Genomic DNA, 21795 nt, shown 5'->3' with positions numbered 1-21795 from the left:
GTGGGCATAGGAAATGAGAGAGAGCCACGGCATTTGAGACCTTCAGCTAGAAGTCCTCCAGTACTCTCATCTGCTTTGCCTTCACTGCCTAGCACGTGGAGCTATTGTTGCTGTTAGAGTGCATGCAGTAATTACATCACTTCCTTGATGAGAATTTTGTTGAGGTTCTCCATATTTTATTTCTGGTGAATTCAGAAGCTCTTCCTAGCATGGTAGGAATTTTCTTTTCCAGTCAGTGTCTTTCTGTCAAGGAGTCGATGTAACACAGATGCAGAAGACGGTGAAGTGGGGCCATGCGAACTGTCTGGTGTTGCACAGGTGGTGTTTGTAGAGGGCTGGAAAACAGAGCAAAGGTGAACTGACAGAGGTTGTATGTCCCTATCACCATAGACAGGCCATGGCCATATATAGAAGTAGAATAGATTAATTCAAATTTATGACTTTTAGTCCTCAGTCTGATGCAATGTCCTTCAGGACACATGCAATAATAACAAAAGGAGGAAGTAGTCAGAGAAATCTGCCTTTATGTCAAACAATTGTTGTTATTTGAGAAAACAAAATAAGTAAAAAAGAAAACGGTGTGTGGCCAAAAATACCATATTATGCTGGATTTGGTTGTTTATTTGGGGTGAAGGCTAGAAAGAGAGACTTTGGCATTGGGCTGAGCCAGCTGGATGTTCTTTTGGGTGTGGACTAGTTTTGTTTTCATTTATTGTTATCCAAAATAATGTCAAAATGTTAACAAGAGGAGAACATAAGGATCTTGCTAGATGTGCTAGGGTATACATTAGGTTAAGTTTATGGAAAAATAAATATCTTAAACTGATAACCATTAAAATCACTTTAAAGTGATCTGAAATCACAAGAAGTAGCTGCTTCTATTATAATTTAAAATACTCCATTTAAATGATATATGTCCTTTAAAAGATACGGTATGTCAAGTTTAAAGGATTAAAGATAGAGATGAGGTGTTGGTTTTCAAGGGAGTGTTATATTTTTCAAAAGCGCAGGCTTGCCATCTTAGTACAAATAGCACTTTTTCACCATGCACGCAGTAATAGAAGTTTTTTTTAAATATTCTAGAAGAGCAAATAGTTGCATGACCTCTACTCTCAGCATTTATGTAAGCTACTCCTTGTTGGCAGATTTTTGAAGGTATGGGTCAAAGAAAGCAAACTAATGAGCTCCCTAAGCATACATTTAAAAGGTAACACCATATTGCTTACTGTCTCCTCTCTAAAATGTGCCAGACTGTGGTGGATGCAAGGGGAAACAAGAATTAATGAAGAAGGCCAATATTGCTGCAGTGGCACTGAACTCTATCTGCAGGCGATAGCAGCTCTGGGGGGAAAATTCCACTGCAACTGCAACTTGCTGTAGAGACAGTGCCTGCTCTTCAGGTAGGGCAGCTTCACTGGACTGCATCTAACCAGAAAACCATATTTCAGAGGAGCTGAATGGTGCTCCACAGAGACAGTGGAACAAGGTCATTCTGGGGAGTATCTCTGGTAGTTAAACTCTTCAAACTTGCAGAAAAGCAATCGGCTGTCAGACTTCCTCATGCTGCTGCAAGTTCTATTCCTCCTGCTCTCAGTCTAGCTACCCTTCACCCTTTGCATGTCAATCTGCTCTGTGACAAGGATGCCTCAGTGTTCCTTAAAGATGTCAGGAGAGCTCAGGTCTTTGCTTGAGCTTTCTGCTAGACCCGGGAGAACTTTCTTCTGAGTTGTCCAAGTGTTTACAGCACTCCCCGTGTTATTTCTGTTCATCTCAATAGTATCTAGGGAAATACTTCACTCAATATTTTTGAGGAATGCTTTCCTTCATTTCTGGCTGCTTCTTGTGTCTCACAACTATTAAAGAAAACAAAGGCTTCAGTTGAAACTGTTTGTAAAACAGAAGTGTGTGGAAAGAGGGAAGTGTTAGCAAATGCACCAGCAGGGATCTGCCACCCAGGCAGCACAGGGAATGGCTGTGTTCCACCACCTAGCCAGAGTTTGGACAAATAACTGTCTCAGCGGCATGCACAGGGGCTGATCTGTTGTTTGGCCACTATGGGAACTTCAGAAGACTGATGTAGCCAGGGCTGGGCTCCCTCCTGTTGATCATTAGGCACTGATACACTCTAAGACCAAATTCCTTCTTTTCTCTGAGCCATAATGGAGCCCTCAGTTGAACTGCCAACCACAAGTCCTGCTCCTTCCAGTAAACACTGAATATTTAAATATACACTGTTTAAAAAATTATATGCTAAAATTATATGCTCAATTATATGCGTAAAGAAATGCTGTTTCTCCCAAATGACTTGAGAATTATAAACACAACTGCAAGCTGCCTGTCTCCAAGGTGTTGGTACAAGTAAAATCCTATTCCCAGCTGATGCTGACCACAGTCATCATTTTAAAGCTCTTTGCCACAAGTGCAGAATTCTGCAAATACAGGAAAATACTCTTATATTCCCCATTCCTATAAAGTAATGGAGATGTGCAGCATTTCCAAGAGCCTAATGATGGGTTGAGAACACTTGATAGAAGTGGGCACAACCCATGGTTGTTAACCCCAGCCAAGCACTAAATCACAAAGTGTCCTCCTCTGTCTCTGATGTTCTTACTGCTGATATAAGCAGAAAATGAAATAAGCCATGTGTAGTAGGTGAAAGGATTTGTTTTCTTATGGGTTTTGCCTTTCTTTGTAGGATATTTCAAAAGTTAATGCCTTCTCTGTACCTTAGCCAATCAGCCTGTCTGCCTAATATATGCTGCTTCTTTAGTACTCTAATATTTCCTGCCCTCTCCACTACAGATTATTTTTATAAATCATAGCCATAATCCTGCTTAATATGAATTGCTTAGAACTGAAAACATGAGGCTTTTTTCAGGCAGAAGGAGTTCTGAATTTACGAATGCAAATTATTGTACATCTACAGAAACACGCCGGGGTTTTGTGAAAGAGTTTTGGAATCTCATATAGAAGTTGAAGAATGCCTTGAGTCTGAAAGTGGAAAATAAGGAATGTAGTAAAGAAAACATTTGAAGAGCATTATTTCATATATTTTAAGCACCATGAAAATGTACAATAATTGTTTATTTTTTAAGTCTAATATTATGTCAATTTATTTTTTATTTCAAGCATTGATGATAGGAAAACGTAGTTCCTTCCATTAGGTGCCATCTGTATTAAGGAGCTGATTTTGGCTTCTCCTATGTAGTCTCTTCAGGCAATTTTCTTCCTATTGCTCGTTCCTAATATAAGCTCAAAGGAGATGTTGAATGTTCTGATAATATATGTTCACCTGCTCTCAAAACTTTGAACTAACAAAATTAATGTATAGGCAAATGAATTCCAGAAGATAATAAATATGCTGGCTTAATGTCACTAAAAAACATTCACATTCTTGAACACAAGGTTTATTGTCTAGAAACAAAACAGAAAAGACAAGACAAATACCAGAACTGCAGCTCTGGACCTCAGGAGTACAGGCTTCAGCCTTTTCAGGTATCTGCTTGGAAGAACTGCAAGGGGGAATGATCCTGGGGAAAAGTTTGCCAGGAGAGTGAGTTGATTCTCAAGCATTATCTCCTTCAAGCTCATGAATAGTCTATCCTAACATGCAAGAAATCAAGCAAAGGTAGCAGTAGCTCTGTATGGGAGAACAAGGAGTTCCTGGTAAAACTGAGAGGTAAAAAGGAAATGCAAGAAGTGGAAGCAGAGGCAGTTGACCTGGGGTAGAGGCTGAGTTGGGAACACCAAAGCACTCTCTGAGTGCGCAGGGACAGTTTGGAAAGCAAAAATCCATAGGAGCTGAGCCCAGCAAGGGGTTTAAAGGGCAAGAATACAGCTCCTATAAATGTATCAAAAGAAAAGGAAGGCTGAGAACAACATAGACCTTCTGTTCAATGGGACAAAGAAAAGGGAAAAAAAAAAACTGAAACAAAAAAAAACTGAAACAAAAAAAAACCACTGAAACAGGTTGCTTTTAGTTTTTGGAGTTTCCATTCTTGGAGATATTCAAAACCCAGCTAACATGGCCATGGGCATCCTGTTCATTGACCCAGCTCTGAGCGTGTTCTTGGACTAGATGATCTCCAGACGTGTCTTCCAACATCAGCAATTCTGGCACAACCATCCAGCTTCACCCAAGCCATCTCCCAGATGTAGGTTATTTCTTGTCATGTTTACAAAGAAATCATTCTTATTCAGTGAAGAAAAGAGTAGCCTGCAGAATCTTTGCTTCATAGAACAGCTGAAAAGGGAGAAACCTTTCTTGAACTGAAAGGTTTTAAATCTTTTTATGCAACAGGAAATTTCAGAGGAAAACAACACTTAAGAGGGAGGAAAAGATTTTGGATAATCAGGAAGGAGCTAAGTCTTGTCAGTGGATCAGAGCTCCTAAATGTGCCAAAAATATAAGGTGGGAGAAAGAGTTTTGCAGAAGGTGATTTAGGAAATGACAGGGTCATTCCAAATACATTGGATATGAATACAGTCAATAAAAAAACTAGTAAGTGTGATGGTTAGAATGAATTTAATGATTTATAAAGCAATAAAGCACTTTACAGTGCAGTGTACAGAAAAAAAAATCACAGGAAATATTATAAAAATGGGAAGTACTGCAGGTTTCATTAGATATTGAATAACAAATCTGACTTGAGAAGGTGAGAAATGGCTTTCAGTATTTCCACATTAGTCTGCCTTGAAGATGGGAGAAATTTCCTAAGTGCACAGAGATTTTGAGGGGCACAAGAGGCAACTGAACTTTGCAAAATGAATAAGGTAGAATTTACACTTGGCTCAGGTTACTGGGATAATTTAAAATTCATCCCATTACTCAATGTACACTGTAAGCAGCTGCTGCCAAAACATGGGATTACTTTACTTACAGGGCTCTGTCCATAAATCAGTATCGGAATACTGTGTTTAATTATGATATTTCAGAGCGGATTGAGATAGGTAGCAAGAATGATTAAGTACTTCCAAAATATTCTTATATATAAGATTAATTTTTTATCTCAAGGAATCCAATGTAAAGGAATATAATGATAACTCCAAGGCCTTATTTAATTCAGAGCAAAATGGAGCACTTATACTGGAAATTCTTATCATTACCCCAACTTCACATGTGATATGAAAGATGTCACCCATGCATGCAGTGTCACCCAGAACAATCAGCTGCAGAGATGGAATGTGAAACAGGTTTCTTGGCTGCCAGAAGAGCATGGTAACCCATCAGGCATCCTTCCTTGGGATAAAAACAAGAAAGAAAGGAGGTGCAAGTGCAAGATCTTTGCTTTATAACAACATGACATTCAGTGAAAATGAAAGACTTCAAAGAGTTCTGGAAGATTTACTTGATAGGAGGTATACCTAGCCTTCAAAATCAATTCTGATGGTGCCAAGAGCTCAAAAGGATTCAAAATATGCATGTGGAAAATATTTGTATTCCTTAGAGTAAATGTTGCAATCATTTTCTCATTTACAACAATGCAAGATTCTTCTAAGGCACAAGAGCCTTCAAGTGTCAGAATTTACACCAGTTCCTAACAGTGGTGATTTTTGCACTTAGCTACCACGTTGAGAAGTTTGCACAGGGTGGGAAGTCGTTGTCAAGGGCAGAACTGCACTGTGAGGCAAGCAGTTGGGTGGAGGGTGTCAGTGCCCACCCTGCTTGCAGATGAGGTGACAGGACTAATTAAAAGTCTCAGCATGGGCTGTATAATAACAACCTTCAGTCATTCTAAGCAACAGAAGATACTGCCTAATCTAATCTAGCCTCGCCTACTCTAATATGTATTTATTATATATTAGATTACAGGCAAATTTAAATGAAATACAAAGATCAGACAGCTACGGTTTGTTTAGTCTGAGCATCTTTGGCTATGCTGAAGTACTTAATGAGAGCTATGTAAAAATTTTATTAGGCAGCCTGTTGAGCAGTAACAACTAAACATTGATGTTGCAGTTGCATGGTGTAGTAAAAAAGCAAGGTGAGTTGTTCTGGTGTTTTTGAACTGTACTGCAATAGGAAATCAATCACACTGTAAGTGAAATGCAAAGATGTTGGTCCCTGTTGTTGTTCTGTGATGGGAGTGCAGAGCCGTTCCTTTGATGCCAACAAGGAGCCCTTCCAGCCTGGTTTCAGTGTGGGCCTGGAAATCTTTTCAAGATACCTCTGGTCCTAGATGGCCTTCTTGAGCAGAGGAAAGGTTTTAAAACGTAGGCACCCCATAAACCTCCCCCTGCTTCAAGCTCCCCAGTCCCCTGTTGCAGGGAGAAATATGAGGAACAACTGCATGTGCCATTCTGCATGTCTAGCCCTTTGTACCCACACAGAACATGCATTTTGTATTTCAGCGTTATCCTGAAGCTTGTGGATACACACAGGAACCTGGGACCCTTTACCAAAAGAAACTATCTTTGCTTTAGGAAATCATTTATCTCTATTTCTTATCTGCTTATTTCTCATCGTGCTTTAAGGTACAGATATGTTTTTAATAATTTCTTCTATTTATTTAATTTCAGAGGAAAAATGATCCCTATACTCTTTCTTCCAATGTGTCCTTCAAAGTTAAGAACATGCCCTATAAAGTGCAGCCAGCGAAGCTCCCCGAGGGAAGCATAGCAGTAAGTAACTGAAAATGATACCTTTGTGTGAAGCACATTTATTTGGTCATTCTGATCTCAGCTGTGACAGTTTTTATAGGTAAAAATATTGAGATCAGTCTTTCCTGTGTTTCTAGTGTAAATTCCTGAAATAATACCTAAAGAAAATATGTTTATTGCTTGCTGTGGAAGTTGCTGGTATGTGATACTGATTCCACATTAAAATAATTGCCTGCTGCATTTGTGTGTGGACTGTGTTATCACGATCTGGATGGATTTTTCACTCAGGAGAAAACAACAAAACTGTGAAAGCAAGTATCTAATTACCTCGTCTGGAGTAAAACAATTCTGGAGGAAATTTTTTGTGAAAGGTACAAAATGTTCTTTCTCCCACAGTGAGAGATCTCCTTCTTCTAGTCAGCAGCCCCCTTACACAAGCTTATGGGTTATCTCTGGCAACACTTATCTATATTGAACTTCCTTGAGATCCTTATTTTCAGAAGGGTCTGCTTGCCACGCTATGTTTTGCCACCTCACAGAGCATCACGTACAGGGTATGAAATTACCTGGTAATCCCTACAGACCTTTTCGTTGAATATCAACTAAGCTTGCCTTCTTTGCAGAGTGAAATTAGTATGGCTATGGGTTGTTATATGAACAATGAATGCTGGAAGTATACATTTGATTTGTTTCCCATTGCCTATGCGTTGAACATGGGGAGCAACTTAAAAGGAGTTCTGGTGTCTAATATCATGGATAAAATTTACCTCTTTTTTTCATTACTGATGGAAGTGAGTAAAATACGAGTGCAAAATTTGATTCTAGTATGAGTCATGTGAAATTTGAAGGCTTATTGCTCTCATTTTTATAAGGATTTATTGTTCACAGTTCTTTATGTGGTGATCTCAGCCCAAACTTCTCCAGGTTCCATCCTGATACATATACATCATATTGGTCTGTTGAGATATAGTAGAAAGGAACAGAATGTTTTCTCATCTTTAAAACCAGCGTAATACACTTTAAAGTTTACACTGAATATATTGTAGAGGATGCAGGCTGTAAGGTTTAGAGTTGAACATGTATGGATTTAATGGCTGATTGATATTTGCAGTGGGAAGACACAAGATTAAGTCTTTGTCATATAGACTCAGTGACAGAACTTCAGCCTCTCACCATGAGAGCTGTGATTTCATCAGAGAGACTGCATACCTAATGCAATATTCACCCAAAAAGGTTCAAAGGCGCCAAGCTGACAGATATATTCAGGGTTTTTTATTTTCTTGAAGCATGTGTTCCATAACAGAAACACATGTTGTGCAGAGCTCTCTTGATAGTGGTGCCTTCATCTGGACTGAAGTGCTATACCCCAGGTGATAGCCTGCTGTTCTCAGCAAGTGTCAAATCTACCAATGATCAGATAAGCATTTTATTCTCTTACTCCAGTAGAATAATGCTTGCTATTTGATGCAGATGATTTACAGCAAAATGCCTGTAATGGCAACTGTAAAATGTTGAAAAATGATAGTGCTTTTATGTTGTTTCATATCTGGACATGGCAGTTGATTTTTGCCAGCTCTACAGCTCGATGTGTTATATGCACAAACTCTTTTGATGTTCCACTTCCAAGAAGTTGGGCAATGCTCTGTATTTTTGCTTCTTCTGGAAAAGGTCAGCGGCTGTGTTTTAAAAGTTTCCAACTATTTCTTTGGAAGTTCATGGGTTGTTTTTATTTTCAGACAATGCAAGGCAGGAAATGGAATAAAGATTTTAATATTTTAAAATCAATTGTCAACAGTATGTACTTAAGAACCAGCTAACACTTTGTGGTTTATGTAGTTAAGATAATATATTGTATAAGAACAGAGCACACGTCCTTCATTTAGCTCATACAGTACCGAGTTCCATGATACGGGATGATAATGTACATGCACTTGCATATTTGTAGCCCTGAGGCCTTTATTTTTGTCACCATGGAATCTTTTACAGTAAAAAATTTAGAGTGAAAATGACATTGACCAGAAAATAGCTGGAAACTTAGTGGAGCTTAAATCAAAATTCAGTAGAGTCAATAAAAGTATTTATGTTGATTTTGATAGGCTTAGAATTACAATTATTTATTGTGCAACCCATTGGATTTCCTTGCTAGCTGATGTATCAATCAAGATAAAATGTCACTTTTCCTTAGAGATATTATTATGGTAATAAAACTGTAATATAATACTTGATTAATTTCTTGTGGAAGGTGAAATAATATTTTTCATTATTCAAAGTACAGAGTTAGAATAAACAATTTTAATTTCCATTTTCATTTCTGATTCTTGAGCCAGTTTTGGAATTTAATAAGATACTGTCGTTTATCTCAGATGTTTGGTAGGATCTTCAGAGGGAAAGCCTTTAGTATAAATTGTTTGACCAGAATCCTACTGTGCACAAAAATTGGTTTCACTCAGGCTTACAACTCTTTTTTAGCTGTTCTACACTTATGAGTACTTTTGTTTTAAATGTGCTTTTGTGCCCTACAAAATGTATGTGTACAAATATTTGTAAAGAGTCAACATCAATTTCTATAGTAATTATAACTCCGAGCTCAAAGAAGCTTTTTACATTCTGTTTTTCAGCATTTTTTCAGAGCATGCAGGAACATAATTCTGCTAAAGTTGTATGGGAGCACATAGGAGTAGTAAAGAGTTACTGTTCCTTAGTCTCTAAGCAAAATGACTAAAGATTAGAGAAAGGTCAACATCTGCAGTAAAAATCCTGGTATTAGAGTAATTAATTTACTTACTGTTTCTTTTACTATTTTTCTGTAGCAGACAAAAATACAGATACAATATTATTTTTAAAGTGCATCTTTCAAAGGACAGGAGGGCAGAAAGCTTTGTGCAGAGCTCACAGACAGGCACTGTACTGGTGCTGGGTGTTCCCAGCAATAGAACCCAGCTCCCACCTGTGCAGGAGGACCTGCCTATGGGCCATACCACATCCCTTCCCTGCTGTCCACTGGAGACAATCTTGGAACTATGTTAAATAGCACCAAAATCAGGGGCAATGTCAAAACTATATAAAAACCAATGGAAAAAATATATATATATTATTAGTTAGAATGTGGTAAACGTGGCACATTTAATTTAAAAAAGGATTTAAAAAAAAAAAAAAAAAAAGGCAACATGAAGAAGTCTTCTTGCTCTGAACTGAGAAAGAAGCTAAAATGAATCTGAAGGGCAGTGCCAACATGCAGCACGTGCAAGAATTCTACTTCTTCATGTTGGCCACCTTAGATGAAAACAGATAAATCCTCCCCAAAACATTCCTTGGCTCTGGTCCTGCAGCACTAAACCTACCACATGGAGAACAACAGAAATCCCAGCTGAACAATGCAGACTGGTCTTAAATCAAAATCATATGGAAGAGCATTGTGGACAGCATCTGTTTGAGGAAGGTCTTCTTGGATACGGTGAACCAGGGCAGGCAAAACTGATGAATGCTTTGTTTCTATCTTCCCCTCTGCTTCTGCTTCAGTCCTGTGGGTGTTCAGGACTTGTGGTGTCAAGCTGTTGACCAGGAGCTCTGTCCACAGCTCCACAAGTCTTTGTACAAGTCTAAAAGGAGGCAGCCCAGGGCGTTAATCCTGCTGTCAGTGCACACATTGGTGCTGTATACAATCCTCTACTCACCAAATAAATCTCAAGTGCTTCACACAGCCATTTGCTGGCTCTCAGGAACCTCAGGCAGGGGTAGGGGAGAGGGCTATGAGCACATGCAGAGCAGGCAAGGCCGTGTACTGCCACATCACTGTACAGTGCATCTTCAGAAAGGCCTTGATGTCCCTATCTGGCTCTGTGCTGACATGTACTCTAAGAGGCATCACGAGCAGAGCCAGGTTGCCTTCTTATTTCCACAATCTGAAAAGAAAACGCAGCAGGCAAGTGCAGCAAATGTTTGGGAAATAGTGCCCAAGAGGAGTTGCAGAACAGCTACGTTGGTTTCTGTAGTTCCACGCACTGCCCATCATCTTTAGGCAAAGCCTAATGAGATCCACTGCCCTTGTGCTGTATGTGACCAGGTCTTCAAGGTTTGCCTCAGGACAGTGTGCATGAGGATCTTCAAGCAGCAAAAGGGAGATGCTTTCTTTGTTGGACATCTGAGCTCACTGCTTGCTACGGGCTTCATGCAGCCCACCACATCTGCATCCTTCTGATGTCCCTGGCCAGATGAGCCTTTTACTTAAATTCATTTTTTTCCTTAACATGCTTTTCTCTGGAAGGAATCTCTGCAGACAGTTCCGATGACCTTTTTCTCATTTTCTCTGCCCTTGCATTTTAACACCAGATACAGTTCCACTCTGAGACACAAGGAAAGCCATTGAGAAGTACTTTGTCCATTTGAAATAAGTATTGCTATTGCTGAACACAGTGATACAGAGAGCCCACAGAGCTCTGCAGCGCTTAGGAAGCTTCCCAAAGTGGTATCCTTGCAGTGACATGGTGACTCATACAAGATATCTGCCGGAACCCAGGGGTGGCTTTTCATATTCTTTGTTTGCCTTGAAATGAATTGCTTTAATTGGAGAACTAATACTTATTCTTTGCATATTCTTTCTTTTTTGCTTGGCTAAAAATTAAGTGTTGTAGAGTAATAACTATTTGCAACTGCTCTAATAGAAGTGGTTTATGTGAATGTATTTGTTAGGATTGTATGACCGGCACACCAAACACTTCATGCTACCAGTCAGGGTGGGAGTGCTGTCACTGTGAGGGCTGGGCAGTCTCTCAGGAATTCCGGTGTAACCCTCAGTGTAAGCTTTGGTAGAAGGTAATTGCTATCCCACAGAAATTTTGTTCTTAATTTCAACTATGTGTCCCATAACAGTGAGGGATGCTATAAAAAATAAATGTGTCGGGAGAACTTAACAGACTGCCATCTTTGCAAGCGCTGTGTCAGAGAGGGGATAGCTGGCAGCACAGATAAACTATGTGGAAGCATCTTCCAGTTAAGCATGATGGTAGTTAGGAGAAAGATCAGCTGATTCTTGCAGAAAGGGAAGTCTAGGGCAGATCGTGAGGAAGAATGAGAGAGTTGCAGAAATGCTGGAATTTGCCATCTTTGAGGAGAAAAAATTATAGAGATACAGAAATTGAATTAATTGTGAACTGGAATACAGAGTTCAGTTTTTGGACTTAGCATACTGTTCCATGGATCAGCCAGTTGGAGTTCTGCTAAATTTAAGGTGTATTAGCTCATGAGTTAACAGCCAAAAAACAAGTAGAATTTGCAATGAGAGCAGATCAGGGAGTAGACAATGGTCAAGAAACTTATTAAGAGGATCAGATTTCCTATCTGTACCTCCAGCATTAAAGAGGAAGATAGTTTGAGAGTTTGTGTAATCAGTTTGCAAAGGAAACTTGTCATTTTGTCATGGAGAACAAAATAACTTCCATCTGCCACATACTTACTCTGTTTTAAAAGTAAATGAGAGAGGTCCAGCTGAAAGCCCCAGAGAGAAATAACTTCCTCGCCTAGCAATTAAGGAGACATTTTGACACACACACACACAAAAAAGACAAACCTTAAGGGACATAACTGCAGCTGAAGGAGATAAGGAAAGCTCAGATTCATTCCTTCCCACTTAAGAACAGTGGAGAGAGAGTAAATATTAAATGAGATTGATGAGGAGCCTTTCCAGCAGTCTGAGAGCATAGAATACGTTTGGTACAACATATAGAGGCAAGAGCAAGGAGGAGGTTACTTATATGAATGACACAGAAAGAGAAATACAGAAGGGTTATTGTTGTTCTTTGTCAAGATGAAGCTCTGGAGAGAGAAGCTGACTCAACTAAAACCTTCCATAAGTCGTGTTATACACATCTGCTGCTTTCTAGAGCCTCAGACAATGGAACAGTGTGTTTTACGCTTATCTCCTTTGTATGTAACTGAGTCTCACCTTCATTTAAGGGGTATAGCATCACACTGGGCATTAGGCTGTATCACAAGCCTTCTGTTTGGGTTTCATTTTTGGACTGCTTAGCTAAAATGCAAATCACAGAAAATGTATTCTGAACTGTCAGCAGAAATTTTAAAAAGCTGGTATCTGTTGTGGTTTAAATAAAGAGTTTGGGCTGTAGTCAACCATTGTTTCTGAATATTTTTCTATATAAGTAAGTTATACTACTGTAGGCTATACCAGCATGAACATGAATAGAATTTTGCTGCTTGAACTGTAAGGAAAGGTGTTGGGTTTTTTTCCTACATTGTACAAAGGAAACATGATTCTTACATCTGAGATGGCAAGTACTTTTGTATACGTGCAAATCCCGTTTCTAGTAATTATCATGAACAAGGGAAAAGAAACTTGCAGTAAATGAAGCCACTAAATTGGGAAAATTCCAAGCAGTGTGTGTTTCTAATCTGAAAAACGCTATTGAAGTGAATGCTTATAATCTCTGTATTCTACTATCAGATTTGCTTTCCTTATTTTTTATTCACTTAATGTATTCTTTTCGTTCCAGATCAGAACATCAGTCATTTGGTCCACTCCAAATGTCTCCTTTGTCATCCCTTTGTGGGTTATAATACTAGCAATAATGCTTGGTCTACTGGTACTAGCAGTGTTGACCCTTGCTTTATGGAAGGTATGTTGCATTATTACTATTACTGTTGTCTTAAAAAAAATACTGGAAGATACTAACAGATGAGGAAAAAAAGAAGCTGGAAGTTTGGAGGAAAAGCAACAATAGACATGTGTCTTCTTTGTTTTGGCATTTCTGACATGCTAGTGTCACTGACCTTTGTGTAGGGAACTTATTTTCGAAGTCCTCCCTTATTATTACAGTGTGGTTATAAATGGGTATACTAAAGAGTTTGGCTCTGTTTCCCAAGACCTATGAGCCTCTTTTTCAGGATGTTTAGGTTCAGAAAGAAGTGACTCTAACTTTGTTCTCTCTGAATACTACAGGAATTTCCAGTTTTTGTTAGCGTGTAACAACACTCCCTGTTTTGACAATTAATTTTTAGATCATTTTATAATAGTGTGTTGGTTGTTACGCTCTCTTCGCAAGTTTAAAGACAAGTTATTGGAAACTGCTACATTACACGAATGAGTGTGGCTTTTTGCTGTCCTTACAGTTCCTCTTTAAAGAAGAAAATAATTTTGTATGGTAGGATATGGCTCTTCTGTTTTTAGCCATCTAAAAGTGGGTTAGGTGGTCAGCCAATTCTAACTATCTCAGTTCCCTTTGTAGTTCAACAACAAAATCTCTAAACCATGGGAGGATGATGAGAGGTGTTAGCTCTTGCTAGTATTTTGCTTTGAACTTTTGTGAGGTCTATGTAACTACTTTCAACCAAAAAGGTAACTTTTAGGCGTTTAAAGTTAGTTGACAGAAATCTCATCTTTACTGATCTTTAGTCTTAGTCATGACACTGTCCTGAACACATTTCCCAACACATATTCCATTCTTATAATTTTGTCATCCTAATCTTTTCTAAATGAATGTCTTACTGAAGAGAAATGGATAGTTTCCTCATTGGAGACAGTATCAGCATTCAAGCAAGCCCTCACATCATTTGCAAAGATAGCTTTCATATCATTTGAATTTTTAAAGCTATACTTTGGAACCTTGCACCTAAAACTTTGATTTTTTTCATAGGCAATGATTTGAATAGAGAAAAACAAACAAACAAAAAAAACCCACTTCACAGTCTATCAGGCCATTATAAACTGTACCCCACCTTTCAGATCAAGTGAGTGAAGTATGAAACCACAGCTGAGACATCCTGTGGCTGTCTTATCATGACGCCTTTTTTTCTGTTGATTGTTTTCTACAGTGCGGCTTCTTTGATAGAGCAAGACCCCCTCAAGATGACATGGCAGACAGAGAACAGCTGACAAATAACAAGACTACTGATGCATAGAGGAAGAGAGTGACAGATCCAGTCAGAATCCTGCCTGACACTAGAACACGAGGATTAACAGAAGGTTTCCTTCCACCAGTCTTCTTTTGTACCTGCAAGTGAAATGGCATCATAACCTGATCTATGCTATGTTCTGAGAATATGCCACGTGATGGCCATCCTTGCCAAAGAAAGAAACTTTATACTGTCTTAAGAACATGCTCACCATTGAACAGAATGTTTATTCTATATTTTGGTCCGTCTACATTTTAGCAGATGCTTTTGAACACGTGGTATACTGAGGTGCTTCCAGAACAAGCCCAAAACTCCCAAGGAGAAAATGCCTGCATTGCTGTACTGTCTAGAAGATGGAGCAGGATGGAGTTTCTGAACACTACTGTATCATGCAGAATACCTTTGACACCTCCCTAAGTACTTTTATGACATTGTGACTCAGAGAGACAAGCAATAAATCAGTACTGTGGAAGTACTTCTGAAAAACAAAGGTAGTCTATGAAGAATTTTATAGATGGAGCACAATTATTTATTTTTCCACCTTTTCAGAATAAGTATCTGATATAATCATCAACTTACACTTTAAGAGAAATAAAGTCAATATACGGAAGTCATGTACTTACTTTACATGTAAATAGAAAAGCAAACCAATTGTACACACTGAGCATATCTTTCTTGGCTACAAGGTGTTTGGCAAAACAGAGGATTTATGCAATATTTTGCAAGATAAGTCATATGATAAGCATGTATTGTATCTCAGTCCAGAGCTGGGAGTATAAGACCCCAGATAACAAAATCCAAAGGCATTATAATGCAGTAGATGAGTTACCTTCTCACCCCATTGCTGATGGCTGCCCATGCAGCTCTTAGTGATTTAAATTACTGATTTAAGTTACTACATACATGTCTGTGGTGATACGAAGAGGATTTGGGAATTTGAAGCTAGGATGAGTTTCACTTTTTGCCACTGCCCTGTTACTTGGTGAAGTGCTCTCTTAAAATGGCTACAGCTGTTGTATCGTCTGTTGAATTTATGTCACAGACCCTAATATTTCATTCATCTGAAGAAATCTTTGCCTTTTGTTTTCATTTTATGAACAAGAATCCAGCAGTGTATTTAAAGAGCTAAAGATATTTCTCCAAAGTTTATGGCAGAATTTAATGGTCCCTTAAGCAGAGTCTTGTAAGGAAAGTAAGCAAGGTTTCTATTTATGCAGAAAGTAGGATGCCAGCCAGCCAAGCATGAACAAAAAGGAGGAAAGATATTTTGAGATAAAGAGTAACAATGCACACATTTGATTTGAGTGCTTTTTAGTGTGGGTTTTGTATGGTGTTTTTTTTTGTTTTTTTTTTTTTGGTTGGTCTTCCTGACAATTCTGAAGAGGAGAGGCTTCACTTATTCTCCTCTATGAGCAAAAATAGCTTGGTTCTTATCTCAGCTGAGGATCTAAGCTCTGGATCTGTGCAAATTTTTGCCTGAAAACCCAAGTCTTCCAGTGCTTCTTAGTGAAGAATTTGCTGTCTTGTGTAAACTTCAGGTGGGGTTGTTCATTTTCTGAAACAAACAATGCATCTTCTGTTTCTTGAACTCCTTTCCCATCCAATAGTAGTTAGATGGCCTCATCCATTCTGTGTGGCTTTAGGGTAACTGCCCCCCCTGCTTCTAAAGAATTTAGGAAAGAAGTTGCCATAAAACATGGTCGCTTCTGTCAGTCTGACAGATATTTCACCATTTCTGGCAAGCAGGCTGACCTGTGAAATCTAAGCAAGGAGGGCATCTATGCAATGTAAGGAAGCCTGAGCAGGTGTGTTCCATCTTGATGTCCAAGGGAAATTGCAGGACTTTTATGGAGCCTTCAGCTGATCGTTCACAGTGTGCCCACAAGACCGACTGAGAGGATGCGCAGGCGGAGGAGGTACCTGAGGACCTGACCACATCCCAGTCCCCAGCATGCTACCAACAGCAGCATTCCTCAAAGGGGCAGAGGAGATCAGCTGGTAAATGCCACCATGAGGCCAGCCCAGCCCACATGTGCACACTTTTGTATGCCAAACATCCCAGGTAGAATCATCCTCCTATGAAAAGAACAGGGAGCTTGCAGCCTTTGTAAATATTGAACAGTTGCATGAAGCAGCTTCCAAAATAAGATCTTCTCGCTCCTGAAATTTGCGTCATTGGCACAGCTCTGATGAAACAGCACCATAAGGAGATACCAAACATAGGACTTTCATATGTGCAATACTTTATATTACTTATATACGTGAAGCATGTTTACACTGGCATTTGTGGTTGTTTTTTGAACTTTTGAATATACTGATTAATAATTACAATAAAGAAAAAAAAAAAAGAATAGGAAAAAGAACAAACACAGCTCTGCTTGGTATTTGTTCCAATGTGTTTTCAATTCTGCATTGCCCCGAGGATAGGGCTAGGTGACCTAATAAGTTCTTTGCAGTTGTAACATCCATGGTTCAGTTTTGAGCAATTACTCTCCATTTTAATGATGGGCAAAACATGTTCAGATACTAAATTTAAACCAAAAAGAACTTCAGTAACTGCTAGGCCTGGCAGGAGTCCATTGGCTGCAGCTGTGTAATGTCACTGGAAACCAAATTAGAGGCACATGATCTGACAAACAGTTACTTTGAGCAAAACTTTGTTTTAGATTTCTACATCCTCGTAGATTAAACTTCCCCCATAGAAATGTCTGGAGCCGTATGCTGTCAAGGACTGCAGTCCTGGATCCCAGCATTTGCAGACAGTTTTGGCTGCAGATTGCAAAGAGCTCTGGAAAGAAGATTTCTGGGTTTCAGTTCTTGCCAAGATTGTTTATCCCCCAGGGAGGTTGCATCCTAGAGGTGGACGCCAACAGGCAATAGACATAATCTTCCCCCGGTATATTTGTAATGTGTGACACAATAACCTCTGCCACATCCCCACAGGGGTGAACTTGTGTTTCAGTTATGTCAGCTTTGTAATGAGTTCCTAGAGGCAGCTTTCTGCAAAGGTAATTCAGCCTTAGGCATCCAAGCAGACGTGGTGAGCTGCTAATTGAGAGCACAGTGATAGTCGGGAGGGAAGAAAAAGGAGGTTACCTTAAAGTCTTTTAAAGCTCTTTGCTGCTGTGACCACCGCAGTGGTCTGTTAAACAGAGAGACATCATCTTTTGTTTCACATATTTCCTGCAGATTGAGCTGTGCAGCAAGTTCCCTAAGATATCCATTTCTTAAGAGAGTCAAGTAATGTTCTCTGTTTTATGAAAATTTCAGAACTTGCCTAACAGGGACTGGCACACTTGAATATGTCATCACTTGCAGGTCTAATCTTTATGTAGCAAACACAATTTCCATGTAATGATCCGATTACTAATAAGAACATTCTTGTCACCACTCTGTCACTCATTTACAACTTTATTCAACTTCCTAGCACCAAAGGCCATGACAGGTTCCCCATCTCTTGAAAATGGCACTGATTTTCTGTACTTATAGCTATGTTTTTGTCACCCATCTGCAGGAAGGATCTTCTAAATAAATTAGCTAAAAAGCCTTTTGGGAGCTGACGAAGCATCAAGAGAGGTGCATTGGTGAGAAAGTCCCGACTGCTCGAGGACTGAGGTATTCCACTGCTTTGCAGCAAACTTCTTTTTAATGAAATACCATCTGACAAACTGCCTTTAGGAATTGTTTATGAGTGAGTGTTTTATTTATGATTGTTGGCAAAGATCCATATTAAAATATAGTGTAATGGTAGTACCTCTTGACAATAAAGAGTCTCGAATTCAGCTTAGGCAGGCGCCATGATGTGACACAGCAGGAATGCTTTTAATATTGAAGGACTGTTCTTGTTTTGACTCCTGGATTGGAGGGGCACTTAACAGTTCAAGATGCTACCCTACCTACCTATGGGGATTTCAGATGAGAATGGAAACAATTGTTGAGCTTGCTTTTCAGCTGGTTTCGTTTGTTTTCACTGTGTTGCACCTCCTTGACTGGTGCACTGCATTTCATTTGGCTGTGTACTGTTCCTTTGTTTCAGGAGGCTTCATGTGGCGAACTGCAGCAGCTCACATTGGGTTGTGGCAGGCAGTATTGCTTTTCCAGAAGCAAGCTTGGGATAACAGCAGCAGAGCAGAACTCAGGATGCGGTGAGAGCTGGTCAGTGCAGTGCAGGGCATAATTGATTTTCCAACAGCTCTATAGAAATTCACCCAGAGTCATATTAACAAAACATCAACCTTAGATTCCCCATTTCTCCTCTAAATGGGGCTGGAGTGGGCCCTCTTTTATTATTACTGTAAAGACCAAATACCAAGAAATCTTCACAGCAAGGCTGGGGAGGAGTGGGAACATTTTAGATCTGAGTAGGAGAAATAAAAGGCAATCAAATTAAGTGCATGGCAAGAATGCAAACATCTGTCTTCTGATGCACTCTCCTGGTCATGAAGGTTTACAATAAATTTTTCCCAGCAAATGCAATCTGCCCATCACTGATCAGAAGGAACAGAAAATCATCCCTGAAGTTGCAAAACTACTCCAGGAATCTTGTAGCCTTTGAAGAAATCTTACATTTTTGAAGTATGTATGTGATAGCTTTTGGCCCTTCAGACAATTTATCATTTTCTTTTTTCTTAGCTTTTAAAATTTTAATAGCATTTAGGAAAAGTTAGGTCAGCATAGTAAAAGCTGAAAAAATATATTTAAACTGACAGCAAAGTCTCAGAGGAGGCCCAGGCTCAGAGCTGGATTTCTCCATTTTTAGGCACAGAAGAGACACTGGGAAATATCCCAGGTGCCTGCTGAGACTTCCAAGAGTGTTATGGCTGTATTGCAACAAACATTCCTGTGCCAACTAACCTGCAAACAGAAAACATTATTTTTAAAGATCCAGCACTGTGTCATCCCCTACTACATGCCCTGGTATTATCAGAAAAGGCAGAGCATGGGTGAACATAAGCATCAGAGCAGGCAGCAGGACAAGAAATCTGAGATGTGACTCAGTACACCAGAACAAACTTTTCCTGCGGAGAAGGACAAAGAGTGAATTTTCTCAGTGTTTAAAAGAAGGAGACATTTGTTTTTCTAGAGAAAAACATGAAACTGTGACAGCACTGTCCTCCAACCATAACTGGCCCAAGTATACGTGCAAGGTGGCTGGGCACTGAGGGTTTAAGCAGTAAAGAAGGCTGCAGGGTGTAGTATTAACTACAAATGACAGAGATAAAGAAATAGAAGGCAAGGATAGGAGGCTCTTGAGGAGAAATCAGACCTTTAAACACACAAGTATGTGATAACACAGGAACAAGAAGAAGGTTGGTTAGTAAGATGGATGGGTTGGAAATGAGGCTCAGCTGTCACAGATGAGAAGTTGTGACCCCCAGCAGATAACGAGACTAATGATCTACTACAGTGATTTTTTTTTCCACAACGACCAATTGATTCATTGGTCATACAAAGTTTGAGGAAGAGCATTTCCCTAGTAATGAGATAATGACAGGAAAAAATATCTCTGCAGCTGTGACAGGATTATTGAGTTACTTGTGAATCCCTCTCATTCTTACAAGAAGGGCTGTATTCACTTCATTGGCTTTTAGAGAGGAAAGGAGGTGGTGAAGACATAAGACTTGAATTTGTTCCAATGCCTGCTAAAAGATTCTGGATTAGCTGCTGTTTCAGGGTAACTGGTTTAGTATTCATTAACACTGTACAACATCTTCCACTGGTATAGTACAGACTGTGCTATCCAAAGGTAATATAGTTTTTTCAAACCAGTAAAAAAGTAGATCTTTCATGGAAAACCTTCCTTCTATGGCTAACCCAAGAGACCTGAGGACTAGAGTGGTTTTTAAGTGGGATTTTTTTTTTCTTTTTCTGAGTCTCAATGTAGGGATTTTCATGCAGAAAGAAGTCTTGATGTCTCATTTTTTTGTTCCTATGTTGAAACAAATGGAAGAAGAAAATAAGATTGAAATACCAGTCATCTGTAGCAAAGGGACTGGTGTGGTGTTACTGTCTCTACCCTTCTTCTCCTGTACCCAGTGCCTTTTAAAGTTTAAGAACAAGCAGGACTTGGAAAACTCTCCAGATTACTTTCCTCTTCTCCACTTCATCATTTCCTTCTTATGCGGGTATCAGAATTATGAGACTGTGACATTGATAGCATTATCCACCTATCTCATGATAAATTTGGGCTCTCTTGCTGTCCCCCATTACAGGCATTCCATGAAAACCTGAGGGGATTCAGGTACCAATTAGTGAGGGACTGGTGGCAGGGTAAGGGGCTGGCAGAGGCCAAGCTCCCCAGCTGGGACTGATGAGAGTATGTTCTGGATACAGGCAAAAAGATTTAGTCTCCACCCCCACTCTTCTAATGCCCAAATATACACAAAAAGGCAGTCAGTCCTGTGATGTCTATTACACATTATTTCACTAAGCATCCAGCCAAGTCTTTGTTTGGTAATTTAGTGAAACAAAGACCACAGATTTGACCCTCCAGCCATTTCAAGCTAAAAACAGTGCGTGAAACCACTGGGTTTCCAATACTTTGACTCAGTGCAATGTCTTCAAGCACAAACCTTCTTGCAAAACATGTTGCGGACCCTCCAACATCACTGCTCTCTGCCTGAGTCCTCGCTTTCTTGCTCCTTCTTGCAGCTCCTTGCTGTGTTTCCAGCTGAAATCTCCCAGTGTTCCCACGCAGCAGCAGCAGCTTCCCAGTTCTACACCAGCTGTTGCCTAGCACCATGATGTGATGAGGCCCCAGATGGACACCATAGGTCTCCTGAGGGCTAATTTCACACTATGGCTGCCTTGTTCTTCTTCCAAAGGAGGCCTGGGCAGAATCCAGCCATGTCTGGGAGCAGGTACAGTAATAGCATAATCTCTGCAGGGCTGCTGAGGTGTTACACAAGAAGTGACATCTGAACAGGTATCTCCCAGATAGCTCGTACCCTGTTGTCCCCACACACACAACCCTACCTTCTCATCTATAACATTTCTGTGGTTCTTCTCTTTTTGCTCCTTGTAATGTCTCTTGCCCCATTTTTCCTCCAAGTTCATCCCCTGTATCTCAGAACAACATGCTGGTTTGTTCCTTGCAAACTGCCCCTCAAAATCACCCCTTCCAGCATCCTGCCATAGATGAGCTCTGTTCCTCTCAGCTGCTAACACAGTCTGGTCTCTGGAGCTGTCTGCATAACGTGTACCCTAGAGCTTTATTAGAAGCTTGTCTGCCTCCACTCCAGGCTCTGCATCTTCCTCTACAGTGTCTGCTTGTTAGTGTACATGGAGGAA

General features: G+C 39.7%; 1 protein-coding gene across 4 annotated transcripts in view; it reads left to right on the top strand.

Annotated features, from left to right (window-relative positions):
- The window catches only part of ITGA8 (integrin subunit alpha 8), a 101211-nt gene extending 84351 nt beyond the window's left edge, over positions 1-16860 (top strand). For 3 of the 4 annotated variants that reach the window (XM_090142871.1, XM_031614496.2, XM_090142873.1), the window contains 3 exons: positions 6520-6621; positions 13107-13229; positions 14425-16860. In XM_090142871.1, coding sequence (XP_089998997.1) covers positions 6520-6621; positions 13107-13229; positions 14425-14511 — 312 coding nt within the window. In that variant the 3' untranslated portion in view covers positions 14512-16860. Of the gene's footprint in view, positions 1-6519; positions 6627-13106; positions 13230-14424 lie in introns of those variants that run through there. The other variant, XM_090142872.1, reaches the window with a different exon arrangement.
- The last annotated feature ends 4935 nt before the right edge of the window (positions 16861-21795 follow it).

Source organism: Phasianus colchicus, chromosome 6 (assembly GCF_987193195.1).
Source record: "Phasianus colchicus chromosome 6, bPhaCol1.hap1.1, whole genome shotgun sequence".
Lineage (NCBI taxonomy): Eukaryota > Metazoa > Chordata > Aves > Galliformes > Phasianidae > Phasianus > Phasianus colchicus.
This window is presented reverse-complemented; position numbering and strand designations above follow the sequence as displayed.